The sequence below is a fragment of the Sander lucioperca genome, chromosome 12 (genome assembly GCF_008315115.2).
Source record: "Sander lucioperca isolate FBNREF2018 chromosome 12, SLUC_FBN_1.2, whole genome shotgun sequence".
In the NCBI taxonomy this organism is placed as follows: domain Eukaryota; kingdom Metazoa; phylum Chordata; class Actinopteri; order Perciformes; family Percidae; genus Sander; species Sander lucioperca.
The window spans coordinates 15,937,233-15,962,025 of NC_050184.1; the positions used below are offsets into that span (position 1 = coordinate 15,937,233).

Consider the following 24,793-nt stretch of genomic DNA (forward strand, 5'->3'; position numbering starts at 1 on the left):
AAAAATACATTGACGATGGCGACACCAAGTCCTCCCGGAGTTGTGTCATTACTTTCAATAACTTGGTAAACAATGGCAGTAAGTGAACAGCTACATGCAAGGTGTGTGGCACCAAGATAAATGATGCCGGATCAACAACGTCAAACTTCATCAGGCATCTCGAAACGCACCCAGATAGGTCAGTCACTCACACGCTAATGTGAAAGAGACGTTAAATTTAGCATATATCACAGGCAACAAGCTAACCATCGCAAAGTGTTGTGCTAATGCTGGGAACAGGCACATTGTATCTTTATAGTTAGTAGTTGCTGAGGCTCAGATATCCATGGCGCACAGGAGTCAGGACGCACGGATCCATCTCCCCAGGAACAAACGCTGTGCCGGGTGGGCAAACTCATGTGATGCGTAATTGATCCCATGGATGATTTGTAGGCTATTAAGTGAACAAGGTGTACCCGGTCCACCAAACACTGGGCCGTCTTGATTGTCTTAATTCTGCACATATTTCTGTTACTGTAGCCCTATTTACTATTTCATTATTTCATCCATGTGTGGCGCAGCGGATCCGTGCCATATGATGTGACAGCCTTAGGTTAATATTTCACCAGGGCCGAGGGCTAGAGGGATGTGTTAAGTAGACCCCATAAAGTTATCCTACAACTGATTTTGATACTGTACTCTATGGATGGTAGCTACAGGACATGCTTTGAATTCATAAGATTTAACAATACAGTGTTAGGGACAGATCAGATGGCCAGAGACTTGAGACTTGACTTGGACTTGCCCCTCAAAGACTTGGGACTTGACTTGGACTCGAGCTCAAAGACTTGAGAGTCGACTTGGACTTCCAAAAAAGGACTTGTGAACATCTCTGATACATACAATACCAGTCAAAAGTTTGGACACGCTTTCACATTCACTTGAATGGGAAGGTGTCCAAACTTTTATGTACAGTATATAGATTACTCACCTGATCATTTAAGTCATTCTCTAATGCAATGCCTTCATAATGTGTATAGAGTATAGTACGCTTTGAGGTATTACCCTTTAGTTACAAAGTAGTTTTTCAGCCATCTGCACATATTCAAGTATTACCTTTCAGTTGTGAGTGGATGTAAACAAGTTTAAACGCTCTCTGGGAGAAGCTAAATGAAAGTGTCACACCCTGAGAATGACAAATGAAGGAGCAAAACCCCGGTGGATTCTACTCGCTAGACAAATAACGCAACACTTGAAGGGTTTTCTCACCATATCTGACCCCAATTATGCTGTCCGACAAAAATTTCAGAGAGTCCGGGCAATTATCCTGTGGCGTGATTAGTAACAGAGCCTTTGATGCAATCAAAGAGTCTTGCCTGGCCACTTTAGTGCTTAATCAAGCCAAGAACTCTTCTTTTGTGGCGGTTCACCTTAGGACAGCAGACAGTACAATCTATTTGTGAAGCGATCTTTGTATAAGCTGACATCCTTTCACCGCTCTCCTGGAGTAGATGAAGTGTGAACGCTACTACACAGTTTGAATTTAATTCCTACTTATCTAGCTCCCATCTTCAGTAACTGTGATCTTTCCTAATCTGCATATTGATTCCTGTAACCTCACCTGTATGTAAACCTCTTCCATTCGTGGTTTGATGAACTCTGGTTCTTCTATAAGTCATCAACCTGTGTGTTTAATAGCCATACCTACAGTCTAGCGTGTCTGCATCCCCTGTCTGTGCTGTGGTGTCTGGGTTAATGGAACCCTAAACTGGAGGTTGTCACAGAGACAGACATACAGTTGAGCGGTGTTCTAGCCTGCTCCCTGCTGGAGATTCCTCTCGTAGTTTTCCAGACAGATGTGGACGCGCTGAGTGAAGTAGCTTGGATGAGAAATGGCCCGAAGGAGGTCCGTCTGGACCAGTGTGATGTCATAGAGCTCAGAGGTGCAGGCTGTACGAGTCTCAGTGCCACCTGGGTCCAGGAAAACCTGGACACACACACACACACACACACGCACACACACACACACACACACACACACACACACACACACACACACACACACACACACACACACACACACACACACACACACACACACACACACACACACACACAGTAAAGAGGAGGAAAAGTCAGGTTAGCTTTCTGGAGTTCAGAACCAGCCAACACATCTGTGGAAGCTACTTTATTTAGAAAACTGTAGAAACTGTAAAACAGATTATCTGTAGAGACCATAGCACAAGTAACTCACTGACAAGGGATACATATACACACACAATAGTTGAGAACATTCCAGTGAATGCATGTTGAGAGTAGAACTGGGCAATATATTGATATTATATCGATATCGTGATATGAGACTAGAATTCGTCTTAGATTTTGGATATCGTAATATGGCATAATTGTTGTCTTTTCCTGGTTTTAGAGGCTGCATTACAGTTGTCATTTTCTGAACTTACCAGACTTGTAACTGTTCTATTATTTGCCTTTACCCACTTAGTCATTATATCCACATTACTGATGATTATTTATCAAATATCTCATTGTGTAAATATTTTGTTAAAGCACCAATAGTCAACACTACAATATCATTGCGGTATCGATATCGGGGTATTTGGTCAAAAATATATTATATTTTATCCATATTGCCCAGCCCTAGTTGGGAGATGGTGGTTTGTTATGACAGATTGGTCTGCTGGATGTCCCTCGCCTTCTGCTCACTGTGTGTTGCCGTTATCTAAACTCGACTAGCAAGCTACACGCTGGAAATGGCGAGATTTTAAGAAAATTTGGATCATGCAACAAGGCAGCCTGCGTGGTTCTTTCAGGGAATGACTGTAAAGATTTACAAAGAATATTTACATTTACTATCTAACTGGGACGTTTTTGGGACCGACTGGCGTGGATTGGCTATGGACAAATAACACACGGCGATACACTGGTAAGAGCAAATTTCGGTTTTCTCCTATTCAGGAATGCGTCTTTGGTGTAGCCAGACCTTACTCCGCGGCGCTGTGGAGATAGGTCTGCCAATGCGAGACTAGTCAACCTTAGACACACAGGATGACTAAAACAAGTTAAAGAATTCTTTGTACAAAGAATCTAAACGCTTAACTTTAAGGGTAATTCTTAAGGACTACGATTTAAGCCCAAATTGTCTTCCATCAAGCACTGAATGTTTTTCACAGAAGACATTTTGACGTGTCACGGTAGGAAAAGCACAGGTATAAATAATGAAATGCTGGCTGAATTCCATTTAGCTGCTTCAGGTTTCAGGGTCCTGGCTGCTGGCTCACCGTCACACTGTTATGGTTTGCTGGACACTTGAACAGAACGGGAGCCATCGTTAATGTTATTAGAAACACCTGTGCTTTTCCTGCTACGACACGTCAAAATGTCTGATGTGAAAAATGACTATTACATAAAATATACGGTTAGGGGCCTTCACTGAATTATTGAATAAATTAGGGATAGACCAATTATCGGCCCTGAGTCACCATTGAGTCTGACTTAATGTCCCACACACAACACTATCTTTTACTGGGTATTATGTTAAAAGTTTGTAATTTATTAAATAATTGCTTAAAGCATTTAAACAAAGTTTTGTGTTGGATTTTGTAACATTCCAAAATCCTAATTTTGACTTAAAAGATTTTCATTTTCACTGTAAATGAATATTGGTTCCAAATGTCAGTTATCGCAGAGATGTATAGTAACGAAGTAGAACTACTTCACTACTTTACTTAAGTACTAAAAGGCTGTATCTGTACTCTACTGGACTATTATTTTTTTCTCCTACTTCCACTTTTACTTGAGTACATATTTTCGATGAGTTTAATACTTTTACTCCGATACATTTTTTATGTGCTGCATCGTTACTCGTTACTGTTGTGAATTCCTCACGCTACGGAGACTGTGTAGGTTACAGTGTGTGTAGTTACGGCTACGTTAGTTACTTAACAAATCCCTGAGATCGCTTCGTGTTTCTTTTCATTACGGTCGCCTGTTCAGAAGTCAGAGACGATGTAAGTTTGTACTCTTTCTATTTAGCTATTGTTAAGCTATTCCTGAGTTGTTTCAGTCTGCCATGAGTACTGAAATGCTTGTTACTAACCTAGCTCTGGGGAGCTTATTCCCCGGAGTCCTTATGTTTTTTTTTTTGCCCAGCATGTTTCCTTGGATCAGGATGGCACCTAAATTATGGTGGCAGCTGTTGCCGTGGTCCTGCTCTACGCCCTGCTGTGCCCTGTTATACCCTGCTACACTCTGCAATGCCCAGCTACAACTTGCTACGTCCTGCCACGTCCTGCTGTGCCCTGTAGCGCCCTGCAACACCATGAACTACAACTGCTATTTCTAATCATTATCTTTATTGTGACTATTATTGCCATTGTCCATCACACCCCCAACCGGCACCGTCAGACACCGTCTACCAAGAGCCTGGGTCTGTCTAAAGGGAGTTTTTCCTCGCCACTGTCACATTTACGCACTTATGCTTGTGATACGTTTTTTGGGGCTTTAATCTTTACTGTGCTGGAGAGGATGTTCATTTTACTTGATAACTGTACATTTTATTTATTTTTAAAATGTTTACTGAGGTAATAAATCAAGTGAGAAGGGTCACTTTCTCATAGTCTTCTACAGAAACCAACCTCCTTTTGCAACCGCATGTGTCACCCCCTGCTGGAATTCAGCTAGAATGCAGGTTTAAGGCACTTCCGCATTTGCAGCACTTCGCCGAACCGGATACATTGTCAATTAATATTTACAGTCAATGGTTCTAGTCCATTATTGCACATAGTAAAAGTGACTTCATATATGCAGTTTTATCTAATTGTGTTTGCACTGCAAGGAGATGAGATAAACCATATGCTCAGCTGTTTACAGTATGTGAGGAGGAGAAAAAAATAACTTCAAATGGAAACAAAAGCCTCTTGCTCCTGCAGTTGATTGTACTGTAGGGCTGCAACTAACGATTATTTTCATAGTCGATTAATCTGTAGATTATTTTCTCGATTAATCGATTGGTCCATTTGGTCTTTGAAAATGTCAGAAAATGTAAATCAGTGTTTTCCAAAGCCCAAGATGAAGTCTTCAAATGTCTTGTTTTGTCCACAACTCAAAGATATTCAGTTTATTGTCACAGAGGAGTGGAGAAAAGAAAGAAAGAAAATATTCGCATTTAAGGAGCTGGAATAAAAAAGGACTCAAATTATTAATTTAATAGTTGACAACTAATCAAATAATCTTTGCACCTCTAGTTGATTGCTCTGGAGTTCACTATAAAACACCAGAACAATTTAAACAGCACTGTCAAAAAAAGATAGTACATTTTCCACAGAAAAAAAAGAGCTTAATGCATAATTACTCCAGCAAAGAGATCATAAACCCTTGCAGATACAATGTTCACTCATTACAGACCAAGTTGCAATTCTGGTTCATTAAACACAGAGCCAGTGTGATGATAAAAGCATCAACTTATCTCTTCCTAACGAGTGATCATGACCTGATATGTGGCTATTTTAGATTTCATCATTGCTGCTAAAATCTCCTGCCAAAAGTCTCGCTGAGTGGTAGACAGTGTGCTCTCGCTGCCTACATCCATCCACAAAAAGATGTCATTTCCTTCAAAGTGACTATATGCAACTTTTACATGTTTCTGAAACTGTGTAATTTTTCATCTGATGATCATAAATGACCTGTAAGAGCAAACGAGACTAACAGTGAAAAGAACGCTATTTTTATATAGTTTTTATTAATGCCTTTGCCCGTGTACGATTTTCCCCCCAAAGTCACAAAATGATTTACAGCAGGTAGACGGCGCTACAGAGCACACATTCTGACGGGTCACAGATTTTGGCAAAACACTGGAAAAGCCTGTGTTAGTGAGTATGCAGGTAAAAGGTAGCAGGAGATTTATATAGGCCTAATTGTATTTTCATTTTATTTTAGAAGTTATCTGCTGTAGTTATGGCTGATACTGGGGCAGGGCCATCACAGAAATAAGGAAATTAAACAAAGAACAACTAAGAGCTAAAAGGGAACGTGAAAGACGACGGGCGAAATCCGAGTCACACTCGGTCGGGCTTTCAACAGATGGAGACAATTACGGGATTATAAATGATTCAAAACAGTTTCATTCATAAAATAACTTTACAATGCGCGATGTGGTTGTACGTCAGTAGCAGACATTCAATTACGTCCTTTTTCCATTTAGCGCAGACGTTTTATTCCTTTTACTCCGTGTTTGTGTTGGCCTACTATTTTCTTTTCCCTTGTCCTCCTGTACCTGTGTAAAGCAAGTTTCATGAAATGCAAAACAATCCCTTTATGCTTTGGTTAGTAACACAGTGACAGTGATACCTGGTTTAGCTCACGATACATCCAAAGTAGTCTAACCGTGGATTCCCACAGGATGCAGAACGTCTGCGAACCGGCTCCGCTGCGGAACGGCTGCGTGCTCCGCCGTCCGTCAATACCCACCATGTCCGGATTTGTTGCGTAATGGCTGCGGCCAGCCGACCACGAGACCTCGCGAATTGACGTATGTTCGCGCGATATAACAGGATGTAGTTTCTATAAACAGAACCACAAAACCAACAACAGTTTGTTTCCATGCAGAGGAGTAGAGGGGAAACAACTCTGTGCTGTGTTTTCAAGGTGTAGTGCAGGGAAAATGACCTGCCGTGAGCACGGTGTATTTTATTTTGAAAAATTACCGGATGTTTTATTTTGTTTCTGTGTTCGACTTCCTGTCCCGCACAATCTGAATTGTGCTGATTGCTGCGGAGCTCTCCGTCGTCCGTCAAAAATAGAAGCTCTGCGTATCTGCTCCAGAGGGCTGCGGACTGACGGAGCTGAGACGGAGTAGGGACACAGACGTTCGGAGTAGGGACACAGACGTTCTGCAGTCAGTGGAAATACACACATTGATTTTAATGGAAACCTAATGACTCCGTCGACGTTCCGCATCCAGTGGAAATTGCCGGTAAGTTACCGTATGCTACACATGAAATGCAACAATGCGTCTGTAACGTATTCTGTTATTGTAAATTAATGATTTTCTGTCTGAGCAAGACATTCATTGCAACTATATGACCGCCCGGTAACACTCACTAAGTAATAAAGTGGTTAATACAGCACCGTAAAGAAAAGACCTTTACGACAGCAGGTGTGGTAAAAACACTACCGCTTTTGTCCAAAGGGGACGCTGCAATCAACACAAACTGAAAGTTACATACAGCCACTTTAAAAACAGCTGTAGATGACAAGAAAGAAACACCACATCCACTCCAGCTAGTCTAACAAAATGACCACATCTGTATGAAGGTTTCTTAGAGCTGCAGGTCAATACCATCGACTCAATGGTTATACAACAAAGTGCTGAGATTTTAGTCATCAGAACATGAAAGAAGATGAGAAAGCAGTGTTACTAAAGCACGTTATCATCCTTATCTCTTCAAGAGCCGTCTCTCAGATCCTAGCTCTAATTCAAAAGCTCAATTGTTTCCAAAATGGAAAGAAAACAAGGAAAACGAAAAAAATTCCCTTATTATTTGTTTTAAGTATAAGCCAATTTAAGCTGTGAATGTAGTTACAATGTTGGTGTACAGTTGTATTCATGCTGATGTCCCGATGTAAAAGGAGCGACAGTACCTTGGGATGAACAATGGTATGCTCGTCGTCCTGTCGTATGTGGTCGTCTATGAAGATGTGCTGAACGTGTTGGTCAAAGGGGTCGACCCACAACGGCTTCCCCCCGCGGATGGAGAAGGTGTTACTGGCCCACCTGAGCGAGAAACAGGCACGGGAAGATTTTTGTAAAAGGATGGATGAAGGGACGGAGGCCACAAAAATTGGTGGCTTGAAGATCGCTATGCATACCAGTCGTAGTGGTCCTGAAAGCCCCCCAGGCCCTGGACTGAGCTGAAGTACTGGTACAGGCCTCTTTCTCCATCACGAGTGGAAATGCTTTCCTTGGCACGGCTCACGACGATTCCCCTCCTGCTGCAGCGGATCTTGCCCGGAGTCGTATTCACATTTAACTGATCCGAGAGCGACAAGAAGAGTCAGAGTCAGAGAGAGAAACAAAGAGGGAGAGCCGCTCGGAACTCGGAAGCATCAAATCAAGACAAACCTCTGTGAAATGATTGTTATTAATACATGACGTCTGACAGACTTGACCTAAATTAATTGTGATATCAGCATTAAACATTTTTAGACATAAAATAAAAAAGTCTGTGCCAGCTACATAACAAAACAACTGCCATTCTGTAGCTTTACAATAAATAGTGAATGTTTACAGATGACCATAGACTATTAAACAGCATTGAAGTGATCAATTATTCTGGACTTGATGTGTTGTGGGAGTTGGAAAAAAAACTACCTCTGGCATCAAGTTTCAACCTAATAAGCCTACTTCAACTGAATGTCAGCTGTTTTATTCAGTCATATCAATTATTTTAAACAAACAAAAAAGTTTTACTTAAATGGCCAGTATGTACTTTATTTTCTTTATTCATTGAAGCCTCTATGTTTACAGGCTTGTGGTGATGCACAATGTGCCAAAAAAAAAATCTATGTTTGGTACTCCCAATTTGTTTTGTTATGGTTCACGTGCGTTTCCCCGAATCGTGCAGGCCTATACGGAGATGTCAGTCCTTGGGTCCACCACATGGTGCAGACTGAAATATCTCAACAACACAGGATCAATCATTTGGGTGATCCCTTTAAGGGGACATCTGATGAAAACCTCACTTTTTTGGTGCTTGTGCACATACATTTGGGTATCTGGAGTGCCTAGCTGTAGCTTGGACAACCCAAACCCAAATAATATTGAGGCAGGAAAACAAACAGCTCAAGATCAGAAACTGAACAATCACATTATGTCCTGTGATTGATTTCCCCCTGCTCATCTGTCTATAGCAATACATGAATAGCATGTGACAGGAGAATAAGATTTCCACTGTGCTCTTCAGCAGACAGCCGAGTGTGCCTGACAGCTTCCCTTTCTGACATCTCCTCCACCTCTCCCTCCCGTCATCCGTCCATTCCACTCCTCTCAAAATCAATGTGTTCTGCTGTAGCGAGCTAACAAGCAAGGTACAAAACTCTGTGTGAGTGAGTGTGTTGGTGGGACGGTCTGTGTTAAAGAAGGCCATGCTCTTCAAGAGGACATCTTCACAATCACCCACCCCTTTTTTTTTTTTTTAAGTTTATTTGATTAGGACAATGCACATTAATCAACATTTCTGTAAATGCGCCAGTGTTAGCCAGTCGGCTAATTTTTCTTAAGAACATCAAGACACACAAACGTTTACTGCAGAACCCTACAGCACATCCAAAAAAAGTCAACTGAACAGTTTGTCACAGAGTATATCAACAGAAAAAAAGTATCAAAATAGCAAATATTCCTTCTACATTCACAATTAGGGCTGGATTTAAAAAAAAAAAATATATAAAAATTTTCATTTGAATGATCCGAAATAAATTCATAAAATCCAAGAATCGATCTTTATCATATGAAATCACAAAGACCTAAGGAATCCATTGGTACCAACTATGTCATGCTAGCTTATTGGGAAGGGGGTTCAATAATGCTCCAAATTTAGGTTACATTTTGGGAAAAACTGCCATGGCCATTTCCAAAAGGGGTCCCTCTGTCACCTCAAGATATCTGAATGAAATGTCACTCAATACTAACTGACTTTAGAGACTGTAGAGCTGCATTTTATTGTGTGTTCATGTTAAATAAAAAGCAATGTAAACATTGATACTTTTAATGCACCAGGTCAGAGGGAACCTTGTACAATTGTAGAATCTCTTTCATATCCAAGCTAAATTGGTATTGTTACTGAAATGTTACAAACCTAATTGATATTGAATATAATATCGAATAAAATCAATTGGGGACCTAGTGAATCGGAATCAATTCGGAAAATCATTGATGATGGTGACACCCGGCAAAGGGGCGCGGGCCCCTTTCCCAGTGTGTTCCAAATGTTCAATACCAGTCATTATTTAAAAGTGGATATTGTTATTTTGTATGGCGGTACAATTAGGGTCAAGTCCTTACTGCACCCGGATTGGAGTCCAGCCCAGGGCCCCCTGATGCTTTGCCTTTTGCTGTATTTTAAAATTTGTTGAGCTGCTTTACAATCTGTCCACGTACCCGCTGGTAACTGCAGAAGTACCCCCTGGGGTACAAGATACCCTGGTTGGGAGTCACTGCTCTAGCTCTAGCGTTGTATAATAACAAGGGTAATAAAAGCCCAAAAAATTATCTTTAAAAAAAGAAGAACCTGAATGCCTTCAAGCCTACTGTAGCAAATATGGCATGGTTGTAAAATAGAACAAGACAAAGTTCATGGTAATTATGGGTTCTTAGGAAGATTAGCAGCACATTCTTACCCATGGACAATGTGATAGGCACTGTAAGGCTCTCTTGGTGTGATGTTCACAGTTCCCTGACCTAATTATAACTAAACTTTGAGGAGAAACAGAAACATTTAAACAGACTATCCATCCATCCATCCATCTTCTTCCGCTTATCCGGTAACGGGTCGCGGGGGTAGCAGCTCCAGCAGGGGACCCCAAACTTCCCTTTCCCGAGCCACATTAACCAGCTCTGACTGGGGGATCCCGAGGCGTTCCCAGGCCAGGTTGGAGATATAATCCCTCCACCTAGTCCTGGGTCTTCCCCGAGGCCTCCTCCCAGCTGGACGTGCCTGGAACACCTCCCTAGGGAGGCGCCCAGGGGGCATCCTTACCAGATGCCCGAACCACCTCAACTGGCTCCTTTCGACGCGAAGGAGCAGCGGCTCTACTCTGAGCTCCTCACGGATGACTGAGCTTCTCACCCTATCTCTAAGGGAGACGCCAGCCACCCTCCTGAGGAAACCCATTTCGGCCGCTTGTACCCTGGATCTCGTTCTTTCGGTCATGACCCAGCCTTCATGACCATAGGTGAGGGTAGGAACGAAAACTGACCGGTAGATTGAGAGCTTTGCCTTCTGGCTCAGCTCTCTTTTCGTCACAACGGTGCGATAGATTGAGTGTAATACCGCACCCGCTGCGCCGATTCTCCGACCAATCTCCCGCTCCATTGTCCCCTCACTCGCGAACAATACCCCAAGGTACTTGAACTCCTTCACTTGGGGTAAAGACTCATTCCCTACCTGGAGAAGGCACTCCATCGGTTTCCTGCTGAGAACCATGGCCTCAGATTTAGAGGTGCTGATCCTCATCCCAGCCGCTTCACACTCGGCTGCGAACCGATCCAGTGAGTGCTGAAGGTCACAGGCCGACGATGCCATCAGGACCACATCATCCGCAAAAAGCAGCGATGAGATCCCCAGCTCACCAAACTGCAACCCCTCTCCACCCCGACTACGCCTCGATATCCTGTCCATAAATACTACAAACAGGATTGGTGACAAAGCGCAGCCCTGGCGGAGGCCAACTCTCACCTGAAACGAGTCCGACTTACTGCCGAGAACCCGGACACAGCTCTCGCTTTGGTCGTACAGAGATTGGATGGCCATGAGAAGGGACCCCCTCACCCCATACTCCCGCAGCACCTCCCACAGTATCTCCCGGGGGACCCGGTCATACGCCTTCTCCAGATCCACAAAGCACATGTAGACCGGTTGGGCATACTCCCAGGCTCCCTCCAGGATCCTTGCGAGAGTAAAGATCTGGTCCGTTGTTCCACGACCAGGACGGAATCCGCATTGTTCCTCTTCAACCTGAGGTTCGACTATCGACCGAACCCTCCTTTCCAGCACCTTGGAGTAGACTTTACTGGGGAGGCTGAGAAGTGTGATACCCCTGTAATTGGCACACACCCTCTGGTCCCCCTTTTTGAAAAGGGGAACCACCACCCCGGTCTGCCACTCCTTAGGCACCGTCCCCGACTTCCACGCAATGTTGAAGAGGGGTGTCAACCAAGACAACCCCTCCACACCCAGAGCTTTAAGCTTTTCTGGACGGATCTCATCAATCCCTGGGGCTTTGCCACTGTGGAGTTGTTTAACTACCTCAGCAACTTCCACCAGGGAAATTGACGACAATCCCCCATCATCCTCCAGCTCTGCCTCTACCATATAGGGCGTATTAGTCGGATTTAGGAGTTCCTCAAAGTGCTCCTTCCACCGCCCTATTACCTCCTCAGTTGAGGTCAACAGCGTCCCATCCTTACTGTACACAGCTTGGATGGTTCCCCGCTTCCCCCTCCTGAGGTGGCGAACGGTTTTCCAGAAGCACCTTGGTGCCGACCGAAAGTCCTTCTCCATGTCTTCTCCGAACTTTTCCCACACCCGCTGCTTTGCCTCTTTCACGGCAGAGGCTGCAGCCCTTCGGGCCCTTCGGTACCTTGCAACTGCCTCCGGAGTCCTCTGGGATAACATATCCCGGAAAGACTCCTTCTTCAGTCGGACGGCTTCCCTGACCACCGGTGTCCACCACGGTGTTCGTGGGTTACCACCCCTTGAGGCACCTAAGACCCTAAGACCACAGCTCCCCGCCGCAGCTTCAGCAATGGAAACTTTGAACATTGTCCACTCAGGTTCAATGCCCCAATAAACAGACTAATACTTAATAAAAAAATATTTGCTACTGATTACGATGCCCTATTTAGCGTGAAAAGAAAAGTGTTTAAAGTTGCCTTCTGTTCTGCTGTTTTTTTATGGAGGTGTGGCTCGGCTTCAAGTATCTTTCAATTCTATCGACGTCCTCTACATGGCTGCGGTAAATGGTGTTTATTAGGGGCAGGGCATCACTCACTACAGGCTTTAGTAAAAGAAAAACAGGCCAACCATTCATAATCACACCCATGGGCACTTTAGAATAGGCCTAGCCCTAATGTATACAAGCTATAGGCGTAGGAGCTTGTTTTAGGAAAACGCATATTATTGATGTTTGCTCGCCTAAATTTGTTCTAATTCTTTGCTCATCTTTGACTTAAATAATAATTCTATAATAAGTCTTTTTTTATTTGGGGCGAACTTCTACTTTAACTTAAAAAGAATAAACATTGTAAACCAGTGAATGTCTCACTTTAACTCATAGCTTGATAAAAGAAATACGTGTGATTCTACTTCACCTTGAGATCGGGCAGATCAGGGAACAGTGGATGAGCCCCTTCATTCAGCGCTCTGGAGACAGCGCTCAGCACACGAGGTAGGTCGCTTCCAAACGAACGGAAAATGATGGCAAACTCCCTTCCTTCCTGCACCAGGTCTTTGAGCAGCTGGAAGAAGGAAGGGAGGATCCAGTGGTACAGTTGTCCACCCGCTCCTTTTACAGACAGCTCTCTGTCTCCCTGCAGGGAATGGAGTCAAAGAGCAGTCAGTAACACATACGTTATCATCAAGGATGCTATATAACCTGGTCCTGTGAGGCTCTTCCTGTGTGGCTGGGGGCTGTGTTATCGGTTGATATTTTTTTTAATACATCTCTTTGTGAAACATATTTCAGATAAGTCAAAATGCATTTGAATGCATTTGAATGCATCTGCCAATACCCATACATTTGCCATTCATTTTAAAATAAAAAAAACGATGCAGAGTTTTGAGGTATATCCCAATTTTAAACAGGCTGAACTCAAGCTAATGTCAATGTTCGCATCAACTTATGTCTGTGGATCAGTGTTTTCTACACTGAAACAAGTAAAGTCAAAACATTGTTCTGTTCTTACGGAAAGAGTCGCTTCGAGTTGTCACAACCGAGTACAAGCCAGACACGAGAAGGATTGTGGATAACAGACTCAGGTTTCCCACTGAGTCAATATAGGTAAGAAAAAAACTGACAACTGATGTACTATGACTGTCGTTAGATCTGGAAGTCACTGCTGCTGTTGTAATGTGGACGTGCATGTGTTGTGTGGCTCTTTGCTTTGGTGCAGGTTTTTCTTTTGGCTCTTTATGCTGAGCTGGTTGGCCACCCCTGCTATATAGCTTGCAACAACAACAAAAAATGTTCGAGAAATCTTACTCATTTTTACACAGCAACTTTACCACCTATCAGCAGAGCCACTTTATCAATGAAAGAATGATCAAGCATGACCTGAACACATAGTGTTCCTCCCATACACCATGGAGTATGATCTGCATGACTGAACAGGGCCTGACAACTGTAAAAGTTACAGAATATAAAAAAAGACATGCTTGCGCTACAAGCTAGGTGTCAAAAAGCTACAGCTGAAATCCCACAAGTATACTTTAAATATGAATGAATGAATCTAACCATGATTTGAGATGGTTTATGAGGAGATGTGAAAATACCCCTTATGTTTGTGATACAGTTAAAAAAGGCTGCTAGAAAGTAAGGAAACTAGACTAAGTTGCATAATGTACAACTATTTGCTTAACTTGTATACCTCCGGTGTATAAGTGTCACCATATATTTTGCAGGTTAAGCAGACCGGTCTGTCTCGTTTCACAGAAAAAAAAACAACCACATCAGCTGGGTAATACTAGCTGTTGAACAGAGGAAGAATGCTCAGTTCATACAGGAGAGGCAAAGTGAGCTCTGAAGTATGGCAGTTGGTGATCTTTATGTGGAATTTAGTTTAAATTGGAAAAGTCCCTGTTGTTTAAAAAAAAAATTACAGACTATTCGTAGGGTTAGCAACACCACAGTCCTCAAGGTCAGAAGAAATATGATCAGAAATAATAAGTTAATCACTACAAACTTTGTAAAAACTGTGTCGAGTATCACATTTAATTTGAATGAAAGAGTGTTAACACTCATCTGTAATCAGTAATAGGGAAAATACTAGCCAAAGTACTACGGTTTAAATTAATGTTATTATTACAGTTGGATAAGGTCGGATTATACAGTTGTTTAAGTAATTTATGATGCACTCCATTCCTGCCAGGTGCCATTGTTTTGTCATTACTGCATCACATATGTATATAAATACGGGCATCTGGTAAGGATGCCCCCTGGGCGCCTCCCTAGGGAGGTGTTCCAGGCACGTCCAGCTGGGAGGAGGCCTCGGGGAAGACCCAGGACTAGATGGAGGGATTATATCTCCACCCTGGCCTGGGAACGCCTCGGGATCCCCCAGTTGGAGCTGGTTAATGTGGCTCCGGAAAGGGAAGTTTGGGGTCCCCTGCTGGAGCTGCTCCCCCTGCGACCCGATACCGGATAAGCGGACGAAGATGGATGGATGGATATGTATATAAATGTAATGTAATCAAGGTCTCTCGAGTCAATAAAAATGTAAAAACTAGTAGTGATCATAAGGGGTTTGAACTTAATCAGTTGTCGAACTTTATACCGACCAGCTGGCCATCTTATCCATTCTCGTTTATACAATGCTTGCCTTGGTGCCCTCAGGCCAGCGGAGCAGCTCCAGATGTTCATCCAGAATCCCGCGGAAACGTCTCCCTGCAGCGGAGGTGAAACCTGCTATCTTTCCAAAATGAGAGTAGTAACTAACTGCATCATCGCACGGTGGGAGCAGGGAGGCCGAGTCACTCAGCCATTCCCACTTTCCTGCAGAGAGGTGAGGAGAACAAGGATTTTGTGAATGGTATTATTAAATGTAGACACACTAAACATCAAACAATGAGTGGAGGATGCTAGTACAGTATTGGAGCAAGACCTGGCTCCCAGGGTTGTTCTGAAGCCCTCAAGGGATTCTAATATAAATATAAAAAAAGCAGTAGTGCAGCCAAGGATAACCTAGTCAATAACATTTATGATTACATTTCTCCATTGTCTCTGATGACTTTAAGGCAGCTGTACACAAGCCAATTTTTAGTAGTTATATTATTGATGACCTGCCATTCGGCATGTGCGATTCCAATATTGCATTTTCATTTTAATAACCTCAATTATTATTAGGCTCATTTTGGTTGGTTGACAGCTTGTCTTTAGGTTACTCATAATTTCGGGGTTAAGTAGTAGACTAGATTAGATAAACTTTATTAATCCCAAATTGGGAAATATCAGAGCTACAGCAATAAAATATAAGACACGCAGCACACATAAAGAAAATACAAGAAATAATAAATAGGATATAATACAAGAACTATTCAAAAATAAACATAGAAAATACAAAGGAAAGAATGTACAAACGTACAAGTGGCTAATAAAAAAAGGAGGATTTTTTTGTGACATATTCTTAGATGGAATTCGGCACAACAGGAACAATGACTTCGCTGACTGGGCAAACACAAATTACTAGCATTCATTGTGGTACATGTGTACTATCACGTCCATTTCCAGTTTACCTTTTTTGCTAATCTTTCCCCAGGTGACAGTCGAGAGGAAATGGTCCAGGGCAGCTTCTATCCCCTGAGCTATCACGGTGTCCGACACCAGTATGGTGTTGTTGAGGTCGATGTGCAGGACTAACTTTTTCCTCTGGTCATGATTTGATGGCCACAGTTCCCGAGGGACTGTCAACCCGGGGTCACCGGTCCCACACGCAAGCTCTGGGGCATTTCTGCCGTTTGTCCCTTCATGTTCTTCAGCTTCGCGACCGTTGTTCTCACCGAACTGCGCCATTAGGGTGATAGCACTGACGACAGTTATTGGTTTTAGAAACAGTCAACTAAAACTTACCGGCTCAGCCGTCTGAGTCATTATTTACCTGTACTTCCTCGTTCTCCACAAGGACCATCTTATTTTTCTTCTTCTGGTGCTCAGTAGTTGTATATCACCAGCCAGTGGAGAGAGCGCCATCTTCCGGTGCTGTTAAACATTTTAGTATCAGTAGGATTTCAAACACTCTCACATATTATGTCATATCCACACGTGTTTTGAGTCAGGTTGAAAGCTTTATGGACCTTTTTCACAGCAGACATTTTGACTTGTCATAGTAGGAAAAGCACAGCTGAAATTGATAACCTTAACGATGGCTCAATTCCATCAAGTGTCCCAGTAAGCTAGTTCAGTGAGTCGGCCTCTCCTAAGTGGAATGCAGCCATCATTAATGGTTTGGAATACACCTGTGCTTATCGTACTATGACATGTCAACATGTCTGCTGTGAAAAAGGTCTAATGAGAATTATTGTTAAAGTGTTAACAAGCAGGCACTATTAGCATGAACAGATTTTATGGACCAAAACATACATTATAAATGAAGATTAGCTAGTAGCCTACTGTCTCATGAAATGCTATACGTTTTAATACATTTGAGTTACCTATTACAAACAAAGATGTCTTGTAAAGCAAGTTTCTGTCACTGAATATCAAATACTCGTGGAATTTCTGTGGTCAAAACAAAGCAACATATATTTTTCCATTGTATAGGTACAAACATATTTGGAATGATGTGTAGGAAAATTGGTCATGCTGTATAGAAATGATACTTTAATTTATGCCTTACTGAATAGGAATGTTGTGTTCTTAATTTAATTTTTGTTATTTTTTTGGGAAATTCCATGTTTCTTTATTGATATTCAGCTACTACATTCAACTCGTTTCAAAATAAAAAAGCCGCAAAGACCTAAAAGACATACAAATTTACACTGTAGCCTACATCTTAACTTTCTCCTCCTACATATTCATGTATATCTATTTCATGTAAAGAACTCCCTACATTATCCTTATACCTAATGTTAATTTGTGACAGTGACCCAGCATGCCTAACTAACCCTGACTGAAGCAGCTAAATTGAATTCAGCCAGAATTCATTTAATTTACACCTGTGCTTTTTCTACTGTGACATGTCAAAATGTGTATTTCCTCTTGTTTGTCTCGTTTGAGGGTCTGTTTATTGCTGCTGCAGCTTTAATGTTGCTCTATTTGCATTTGAATTATTGATTTCTTCAGGATTTCTATATACCCACTTAAAATGCCCAATGACACATAACATACTTTCCATTATAATTTTGATATATTTTGAATTGTCATCTGTTATTTTCTTCTTCACATAGGCTAAATAAAGGTATTTCCACCGTAAATTGGTGCATAAATCAGCATGCATGTATCAGAATACAGGAAATGGTCATTGATGCTCAGAACTTCCTTGGGGGAGGAAACCCAGATTCTGGCCAATATATACAGTACAGTATACCCACAATACACTAGACTACACCACTGTCATAAATCAATAATTCAAATGCAAATTCTAGCTTAAAAAATATATTAAAGTGTCAATTACAAACAGTTTGTACATGCCCAGACAGTCCTGAGGCAGGGCTACTTTAGGACTGTCTGCCTGGGGGGTTCTGGGGTGCCTGGGGAAAACTCAGATCAGGTACAAAAATGGAAACACCTGTGTGATACTTGACAACAGTTTTGGCTCACATGACTACTATATAATCCACAGATACAGAACTATGAAAAACACAAAGAACAAAACCATTCATATAAGCAGCACTCAAAATTGTTTTATTTATATTAACCATTTATATGTATGTTTTGGCTCACAGGAGTACTATATAATCTTGTATAAAGTACTTAAGTAGAAAGCAATACTTGAGTAAAAGTACAAGTATCTTACCAGAAAATTACTTTGGTAGAAGTTAAAGTCTCCTTTTAGAATACTACGTGAGTAAAGTCTCTGATATTTACTGTACTTAAGTATCAAACGTAATTTTCTGATATTAAATGTACTTAAGTATTAGAAGTAAAAGTTAAAGTAAAAAAAACGTTTTGTTTTTTTTTGCCACTTGGCAACAAACAGGCATTAGGTCACCAACTGGGATGGACGACGCTGAAGTTGGCATCCGATTCGCAGCTTCCGATTCGGCAGTTAAGGGGAAATTTAAGGGAAACTTAAAGCTTCTGATTCACAGCTTGTAGACCACATTAGACCAGGTGCAGATCCAAAACCACTGTACCTAGACTTGTCAAATCTGGACTAACTTATTCTAGAGAGGCTAAAGATTCTTAAAAACACAGTTTCAGATTTGTGAAAGCTTTTTTTTTAAAAAACATTTAGGAAATGTAGTGGAGTAAAAGTAAAAGTTTCCGGAAATATAAATAATGAAGTAAGGATAAATGAAAATTCTACTTAAGTACAGTAGTGAAGTATTTGTTACATTGCAACACTGTATATAATCCACAGATATAGAACTATGAAAAGCAAAAACATCCATCCGTAAAAAAGAACAAAACCATTCATGCAAGCAGTTCTCAAAATTGTTTTATTTATATTAACCATTTATATGTATCCACAGCAGCATTGTTAATGATCCCCACTTTATATACGCAGTCTATTACAAAGGAGAGGAGGGGTGAGACTGGACAACTCACGCAAAACTGAAATAATGAAATGAAAAACTTTGTAGGGGGAGGGGGGGGGGGTATTTAACAGGGGCTGGGGTTACAGCCTGAACATGCAGTCATGCACATTTCAGTTTATACTGAAGCCTTTGACAATTGCATCCACAGGATCGAATATCTAAACAAGTACAAAAAATAAGAATACGCAATAGCAACAGAAGCCAAATGAAGTTTATAAAGCGACAAAAGACAAAAGCGTGTGCCCTCCAAAATTATAAAAAAGTAGCAAGTCAGCACCCGTCTGTTTTCATGACATCCGTTGCTACACGTCCAACCTAACTTACAGAATACCCTGCTACAAACAAAACAACTCAGGCAATAAAAAACAAAAACGGTGCACGCATTACAACAATCTTTACTCAAACTCCCTCAAATGTACCCAAATAAAAGGACCATAGCTTTAGCCAGGGATTAACAGGTCTGGTCAAGGTTAGCAGTGAGGTCTTTAGCTTGAAACCAGATCACAAGGTTCGTTGGTGTGTGGAAGCCTGACAGGCGCTCCACTCAACTCGGTTAGGTGGCTGAGGATGAATTCCTGCAGCAGCAGTTTATAACAAGCTGCTAACAGGAGCTCGGAGATTACAGAAGCGTGTTAGCTTCTGTGTGTGTGTGTGTGTGTGTCACTATATACACCGAATGGATAAAACTACATATACAGCTGGTTAAGTGTTTATCAATGGGTAAGTATAGTAATGTGAGTATATCAATGATGTGTGTGTCAAGTTAGTACATGTCTATATGCAGCCTCTGAAGGTCTTCCACAACTGAGTGTAGTCGAATCCTCAAAGACCACCTTAAGATCTTCCACAGATCCAGAAGCCCGTTATTAATGAGCACCGATGGGTCTTTAGCGGAGAAGTTAGCGTCCACTTCCCTGGATCGCCAGGCTCTGATCTGGATTTCCTTCAGTCCTCTCCATGACTAGTCCACCTCCTCCATGTTGCTGTAGGATGGCGCTGCGCACTCTCCTGAGTTGGCGAAGAGGTCAGAGGGAACCTCTGGGGTCAACGTGGGCGGCCCTTCAGGATCCAGGTCTGTCCCAAATAGTGACTGGCTAGAGGCCTGTAAAATAAACCAGGATTTACGATAAATTTTGCTGGCTTAGTTATCTGGGACAACTTAATCTGTTTGGAGAAAATGATGAGGATGAAGACCATAAAACGTATGGAGATTTTATTTCCAAAAGGAGTACAATGCATTGTATATTAGGGAAGCAGCATTTAGATGGAGGTATCTACATTATTGCAGGAAAATTAAAATAGGTTATGACTTTCTTTTAAATAGTGCTTGCAAATATCAACAACTCAGGAATTCAAAGATAGAGACCTTAAATCATTTCCGTACAAAATCCAAGTCATGACAATTCTTTCCAACTAACATTTCATAGCAGACTACACACACACACACACACACACACACACACACAGTGTCACCTTTCAGTCTGGTCCATTTAAACACAGTCAACTAAACAAACACCCAACAGCATTTAAATGGTAAAAAACAACTTACAGTTGAACGTCAACTGTCTGGATATGAGTTTAACATCTGTTGATCTCACTACTGCTGTTTATGTTGGGTACCAGGAGATTTCCCTTAATTCACAAAGTACTGAATGTTAAGCACAAGCTATACCTTAAAAAGACTTTTAAAAGTAGACAGACTTCAGCCTTGCATATATCCGAGTCAGGTATGCACAGTCTGACGGTGCTCTGAGCTTTGCTGAGCAATTAAGGCAGACAGGTCACTCTACACTGCCTTGGATTTCCCTGAGACAGACACAGACACACACAGACACACACAGACACACACAGACACACACAGAGTAAAGACGTGGTCTATGGACAGTTTGGAGTCTCAGAAAGTGTTTAAGAACTAATTTTAAACTGCTGATCATAAAGTCATAAAATCATTAGCATCTTTGAAGTATGTAATTAATAAAAGACATTTAGGGATTTTTATGTATTTTTTGTTTATAGTAATTGAGTACTTTAAAAATAATGTAAAATGAAATGTTTTAGAGCTCCAAAACTGTCCATAATCAATTGCTTTCCACTCAAAGCATAAAAGCGTAAAGCGTGATTTATGGTTCTGCGCAGAGCTTTCGCCGTGGCCTACATAAGTGGCATGAAGTTTATACTTGGGCGTTGGTGTGTGCGTCGAGCCGGCGTGTGTGTGTGTGTGTGTGTGTGTGTGTGTGTGTGTGGAGTGAATGATAGAGCGAGGGAGCAAGTGAGAGAGTGACGGTAATTAACTTTGGAGCGAGTAGCGACTCTAGAGTCATAGTGAGAGAAACAAAGTGACTCCCCTGTGTTTTCTGAGCACGGTGGGAAATCTGGAGCAGGAAAAGTTAACCATCTCCTTGATTTCATGTTGTTTATGGAGAAAGAGAACCAGGAAATGAGTAGGGGGAAATGCAACGCTGCCAAGACACGGCCGAGCACATTAGGCTACGGCGTAGGGTCCGGCATAGGTTTGTGTCTCCATGTACCTACGTACGTAGCAACGCCGTATATTTTACGCAGAAGTATAAATCAAGCTTAACACATTAAAAACCATTACATTCAGAGGTGGACGGTAATTCCTTAATCAATAATTGCACACTCTAGTTGAACTTGACTGTGACAAGACTGCATAGTCCGTACATTTCTCATGGACACAGAGCAACACATTGTCTTACTACATTTTATCCTGAGAATTTAACATCCTCACCTGGCTATGGCTTTAAAAAATATGTTACATTAAAAGCAACTAAAACAGACTTTGACAGGCATTTCAATAACAAAAAGCTAAAAACAAACATCATGGAAGAAAAAAAAATATAATTACAGTGAAATGCAGTACATATTGCTGAAAGGGACTATTTAAAAAAACATGATGGTGGCTGGAGGCAAACAGTGATATACCATAAATCAGTAAGTGTTCAATTTAGGGACATAAAAAAGCAACAGCAATTGGTCACACACAAAAATAGCATTTGAAAAGTGTCATTGCTGAAGTGCCTCTTCTTACATACTACTCTTTCTTGCCCTCGTACTGCAGGAATTTGCAATCTCATTCTCTTGATAGTGTAGTGCAATAAAAACAGAAGACTGTCATCAACAGTGGCGTCATCTGTAGATCGAGAGCATGTCTTTTACTACGACAATTTTGTCATTTATCAGCTTATAAGCACTAGGTACAACTATACAGTTTCTTTGGCAAAAAAAATTGGAACTAAAAGGTCAACTTACAAGCTTTTTTCAGAGCTTTAAACCACACCTCCATGACTTAGGATTTTTTTTAGCCAAACTACTGTTTCCAAGGTGAAGAATGAATAACTCCATGATTTAATATTAGTGTAGGTGATTAAGGCTGGCAGAGCTCAACATCTGAGAGCTATCTTCAAAATATGACTTAAAAAACTGCAAATTGTTAAAAAGCACACATGCACTGGAAGCAAGGGCCAATACAATGCATAGAGACGGGTACTGTGCTGATACTATCAGTCTACTGCAGCTTTAACTACGATGTTCGCTTATGATAACCGGAATATTTTTGCTGTCTCCTCAGTTGGGGCTGGCCATTTTGACGATATATATATATATATATATGTATATATATATATATATATATAGTCAAGATGATACACAAATGTGATCATCTATATTTTTCTATGTTGTTTCTATTGCGATGTCGAAAGACCAGCAGGTGGCCGAACTGCGTTGCAGCAATATTTATGTCATCTGGACGACGCTTCACGTTCTGATCCTTGCACATTATGCAGTTCTTAATGAAATAAAATATTAAGTACTTTTATTTTTGTGAAGTATTTAATTCACACAGGAGTGTATAAAAACAGGCTTTAACATTATTTCCTGTATGCTATTTATTTATTGAATTACCGCAAAACATGATCGTGATATTGTTATCAAGATATGAAATGGCGTATATGGGGATAGAAGATGTTGGCCATATCGCCCAGCCCTAACCTCAGTGTCTTTTTTTTTTTAAAGATTAGTTTTTGGGACTTTTCCCTTTATTATAGTGACAGTGGATAGACATGAAAGGGGGAGAGAGAGATGGGGGATGACACGCAGCAAAGGGCCGCAGGTCGGATTCGAACCCGGGCAGGACCAACGTGCGGCGAACGCTCTTACTGGGTGAGCTAGAGGCCGCAACCTCAGTGTCTTTTAATGTGTGAAGTAGCGTCCAAATTATTTTAAAGGGTTGAGCCATGTAAAGTTATACATACACTTCAAGTGTTGCAGTGTTGGAAGAACACTTACTTCAGTTCAGTATTAAAACTTCCAAAGTTTCCTATCTAACCTCTGTTTGTTTGTTTGTTTGAACAACTGAACATTCATACTTCTGAATGCCCCGGCCAAAATCAAGTCACCAACTCAGGTCCAGCTGGATTTGTAGAGAAGAGGGTAGACCAAATTGACGAACAGAGCAAACACGGCTGCCAGAGTGCCCAGAACAAAATAGCGCACACAGTCATCATCGGGATGGTCCGACATCCTCTGCCTGCGGTGCCGTCGCACAGATCCTTCAGTTCTGTCTTCGTCTTCCTCATCTCCGTTCCTCGACGCTTGTCGCCTCCGCCGCGCAGAGCGGAGCAGTCCGCGGGGGGCTTCGTTGAGCCCCTCCTCTTCTTCCTCCAGTTCCCGCCATATTAGAGAGGCCTGCGATTGGCGGAAACCGGTGTCAGCTTCTGGGAAAAGGCGTTGTCTAACAAATACTATGATTACATTTTGGAACATTTAGCTGGTCTACCCCACAATTTCAGATCAACAGTGGTTTGTAACAAGCTAATGACGTGACCTCTCTGTTGATAGTTTAGGGACAAACTGGGACAGTTTGAGAGGCTTGTTTTTCCGAAATCAGATGGGTAAAGTGCGGAGGATATTCGCATGATTTTAAAGTAAACACAGTAAAGGAAATCAAGAGCACAAGAACATAACTTTTTTTCTGATGCCCCTTTCTACCAAATCCAACACGGTACATATCAGAAAATAAAGTTTAGGCGTACGGTTTCAGTTCATTGCAAAACTGAATTTAAAGTTAATATACGCTTTTAAAATAAGGGGCAAAGAAGTTAGAGAAAAAGTGTTGTCTTTGTGAATGTATGGTTTAACAGGAGAACCATTTATCCCATAAGATCGCACACAGTCTCAAGTCATTATAAGCATCACAAGGTTACACCTGACAACCAGTGTGATAAAAACAAACTGTATAAACACAACACCGCGTTTGTTTAATTTCTGTAGAGAGGAAGATCTCATCTGGATACAGAAATTAAAGTGCATCTTCAGAGAGGCAGAAGCCAGAAAGTGGACACATCCAAGAGTGAAAGAGATCATGCTCTGTAATTTAACCCAACTGAACTGAATGTGACTTGAATGTGCAAATGTTGAAGAGCATGCACAGCTCTCCCCCTCAACCTCTTCAACTGAACAGAAATCTGTACATCCTAATACATTAAAGCAGTGCACTTCACTGAATCTACAGTAAATAAAGGATCTTTCCTTTATGTAGTTATAAGGCACCTCACATCAAGAGCTCTGTTCAAGACTATTTGAAAAGA

The 24,793-nt window shown here is 41.6% G+C and overlaps 2 protein-coding genes across 9 annotated transcripts in view; both read right to left on the reverse strand.

Annotated features, from left to right (window-relative positions):
* Nucleotides 1-846: 846 nt before the first annotated feature.
* Nucleotides 847-16,635, reverse strand: si:dkey-32e6.3. 2 transcript variants are annotated; one of them, XR_004102735.2, is made up of 7 exons: nt 16,224-16,635; nt 15,311-15,483; nt 13,085-13,303; nt 7,867-8,027; nt 7,639-7,771; nt 1,121-1,966; nt 847-858 (listed from the first exon to the last, which is right to left on the reverse strand). XR_004102735.2 is itself a non-coding variant. In XM_031286259.2 (6 exons), the coding sequence occupies exons 1-6, from the start codon at nt 16,498-16,500 to the stop codon at nt 1,790-1,792; spliced, it is 1,140 nt and encodes a 379-aa protein (XP_031142119.1). In that variant the 5' UTR covers nt 16,501-16,635; the 3' UTR covers nt 1,032-1,789. The 2 variants fall into 2 exon arrangements, 1 of the variants encoding a protein (XP_031142119.1); XM_031286259.2 differs by lacking the exon at nt 847-858 and having other exon boundaries at nt 1,032-1,966.
* Nucleotides 16,636-19,068: 2,433 nt separating this feature from the next.
* usp19 (ubiquitin specific peptidase 19) overlaps nt 19,069-24,793 on the reverse strand; it is a 32,011-nt gene continuing 26,286 nt past the window's right edge. For 5 of the 7 annotated variants that reach the window (XM_031286254.2, XM_031286252.2, XM_031286251.2 and 2 more), the window contains one exon: nt 23,554-23,891. In XM_031286254.2, the coding sequence (XP_031142114.1) occupies nt 23,607-23,891 (285 nt within the window). In that variant the 3' untranslated portion in view covers nt 23,554-23,606. Of the gene's footprint in view, nt 20,290-23,553; nt 23,892-24,793 lie in introns of those variants that run through there. The other 2 variants (XM_031286255.2, XM_031286257.2) reach the window with 1 other exon arrangement.

Excerpts from the sequence above, each read along its gene's own strand:
- si:dkey-32e6.3 (XM_031286259.2), bottom strand. The coding sequence starts at position 16,500 with ATGGCGCAGTTCGGTGAGAACAACGGTCGCGAAGCTGAAGAACATGAA. Across the intron at positions 15,484-16,223 it reads GGGAAAGATTAGCAAAAAAG|GAAAGTGGGAATGGCTGAGT; the intron begins GTAAACTGGAAA and ends ACCTCTCTGCAG. Across the intron at positions 1,967-7,638 it reads ATACCATTGTTCATCCCAAG|GTTTTCCTGGACCCAGGTGG; the intron begins GTACTGTCGCTC and ends GTGTGTGTCCAG.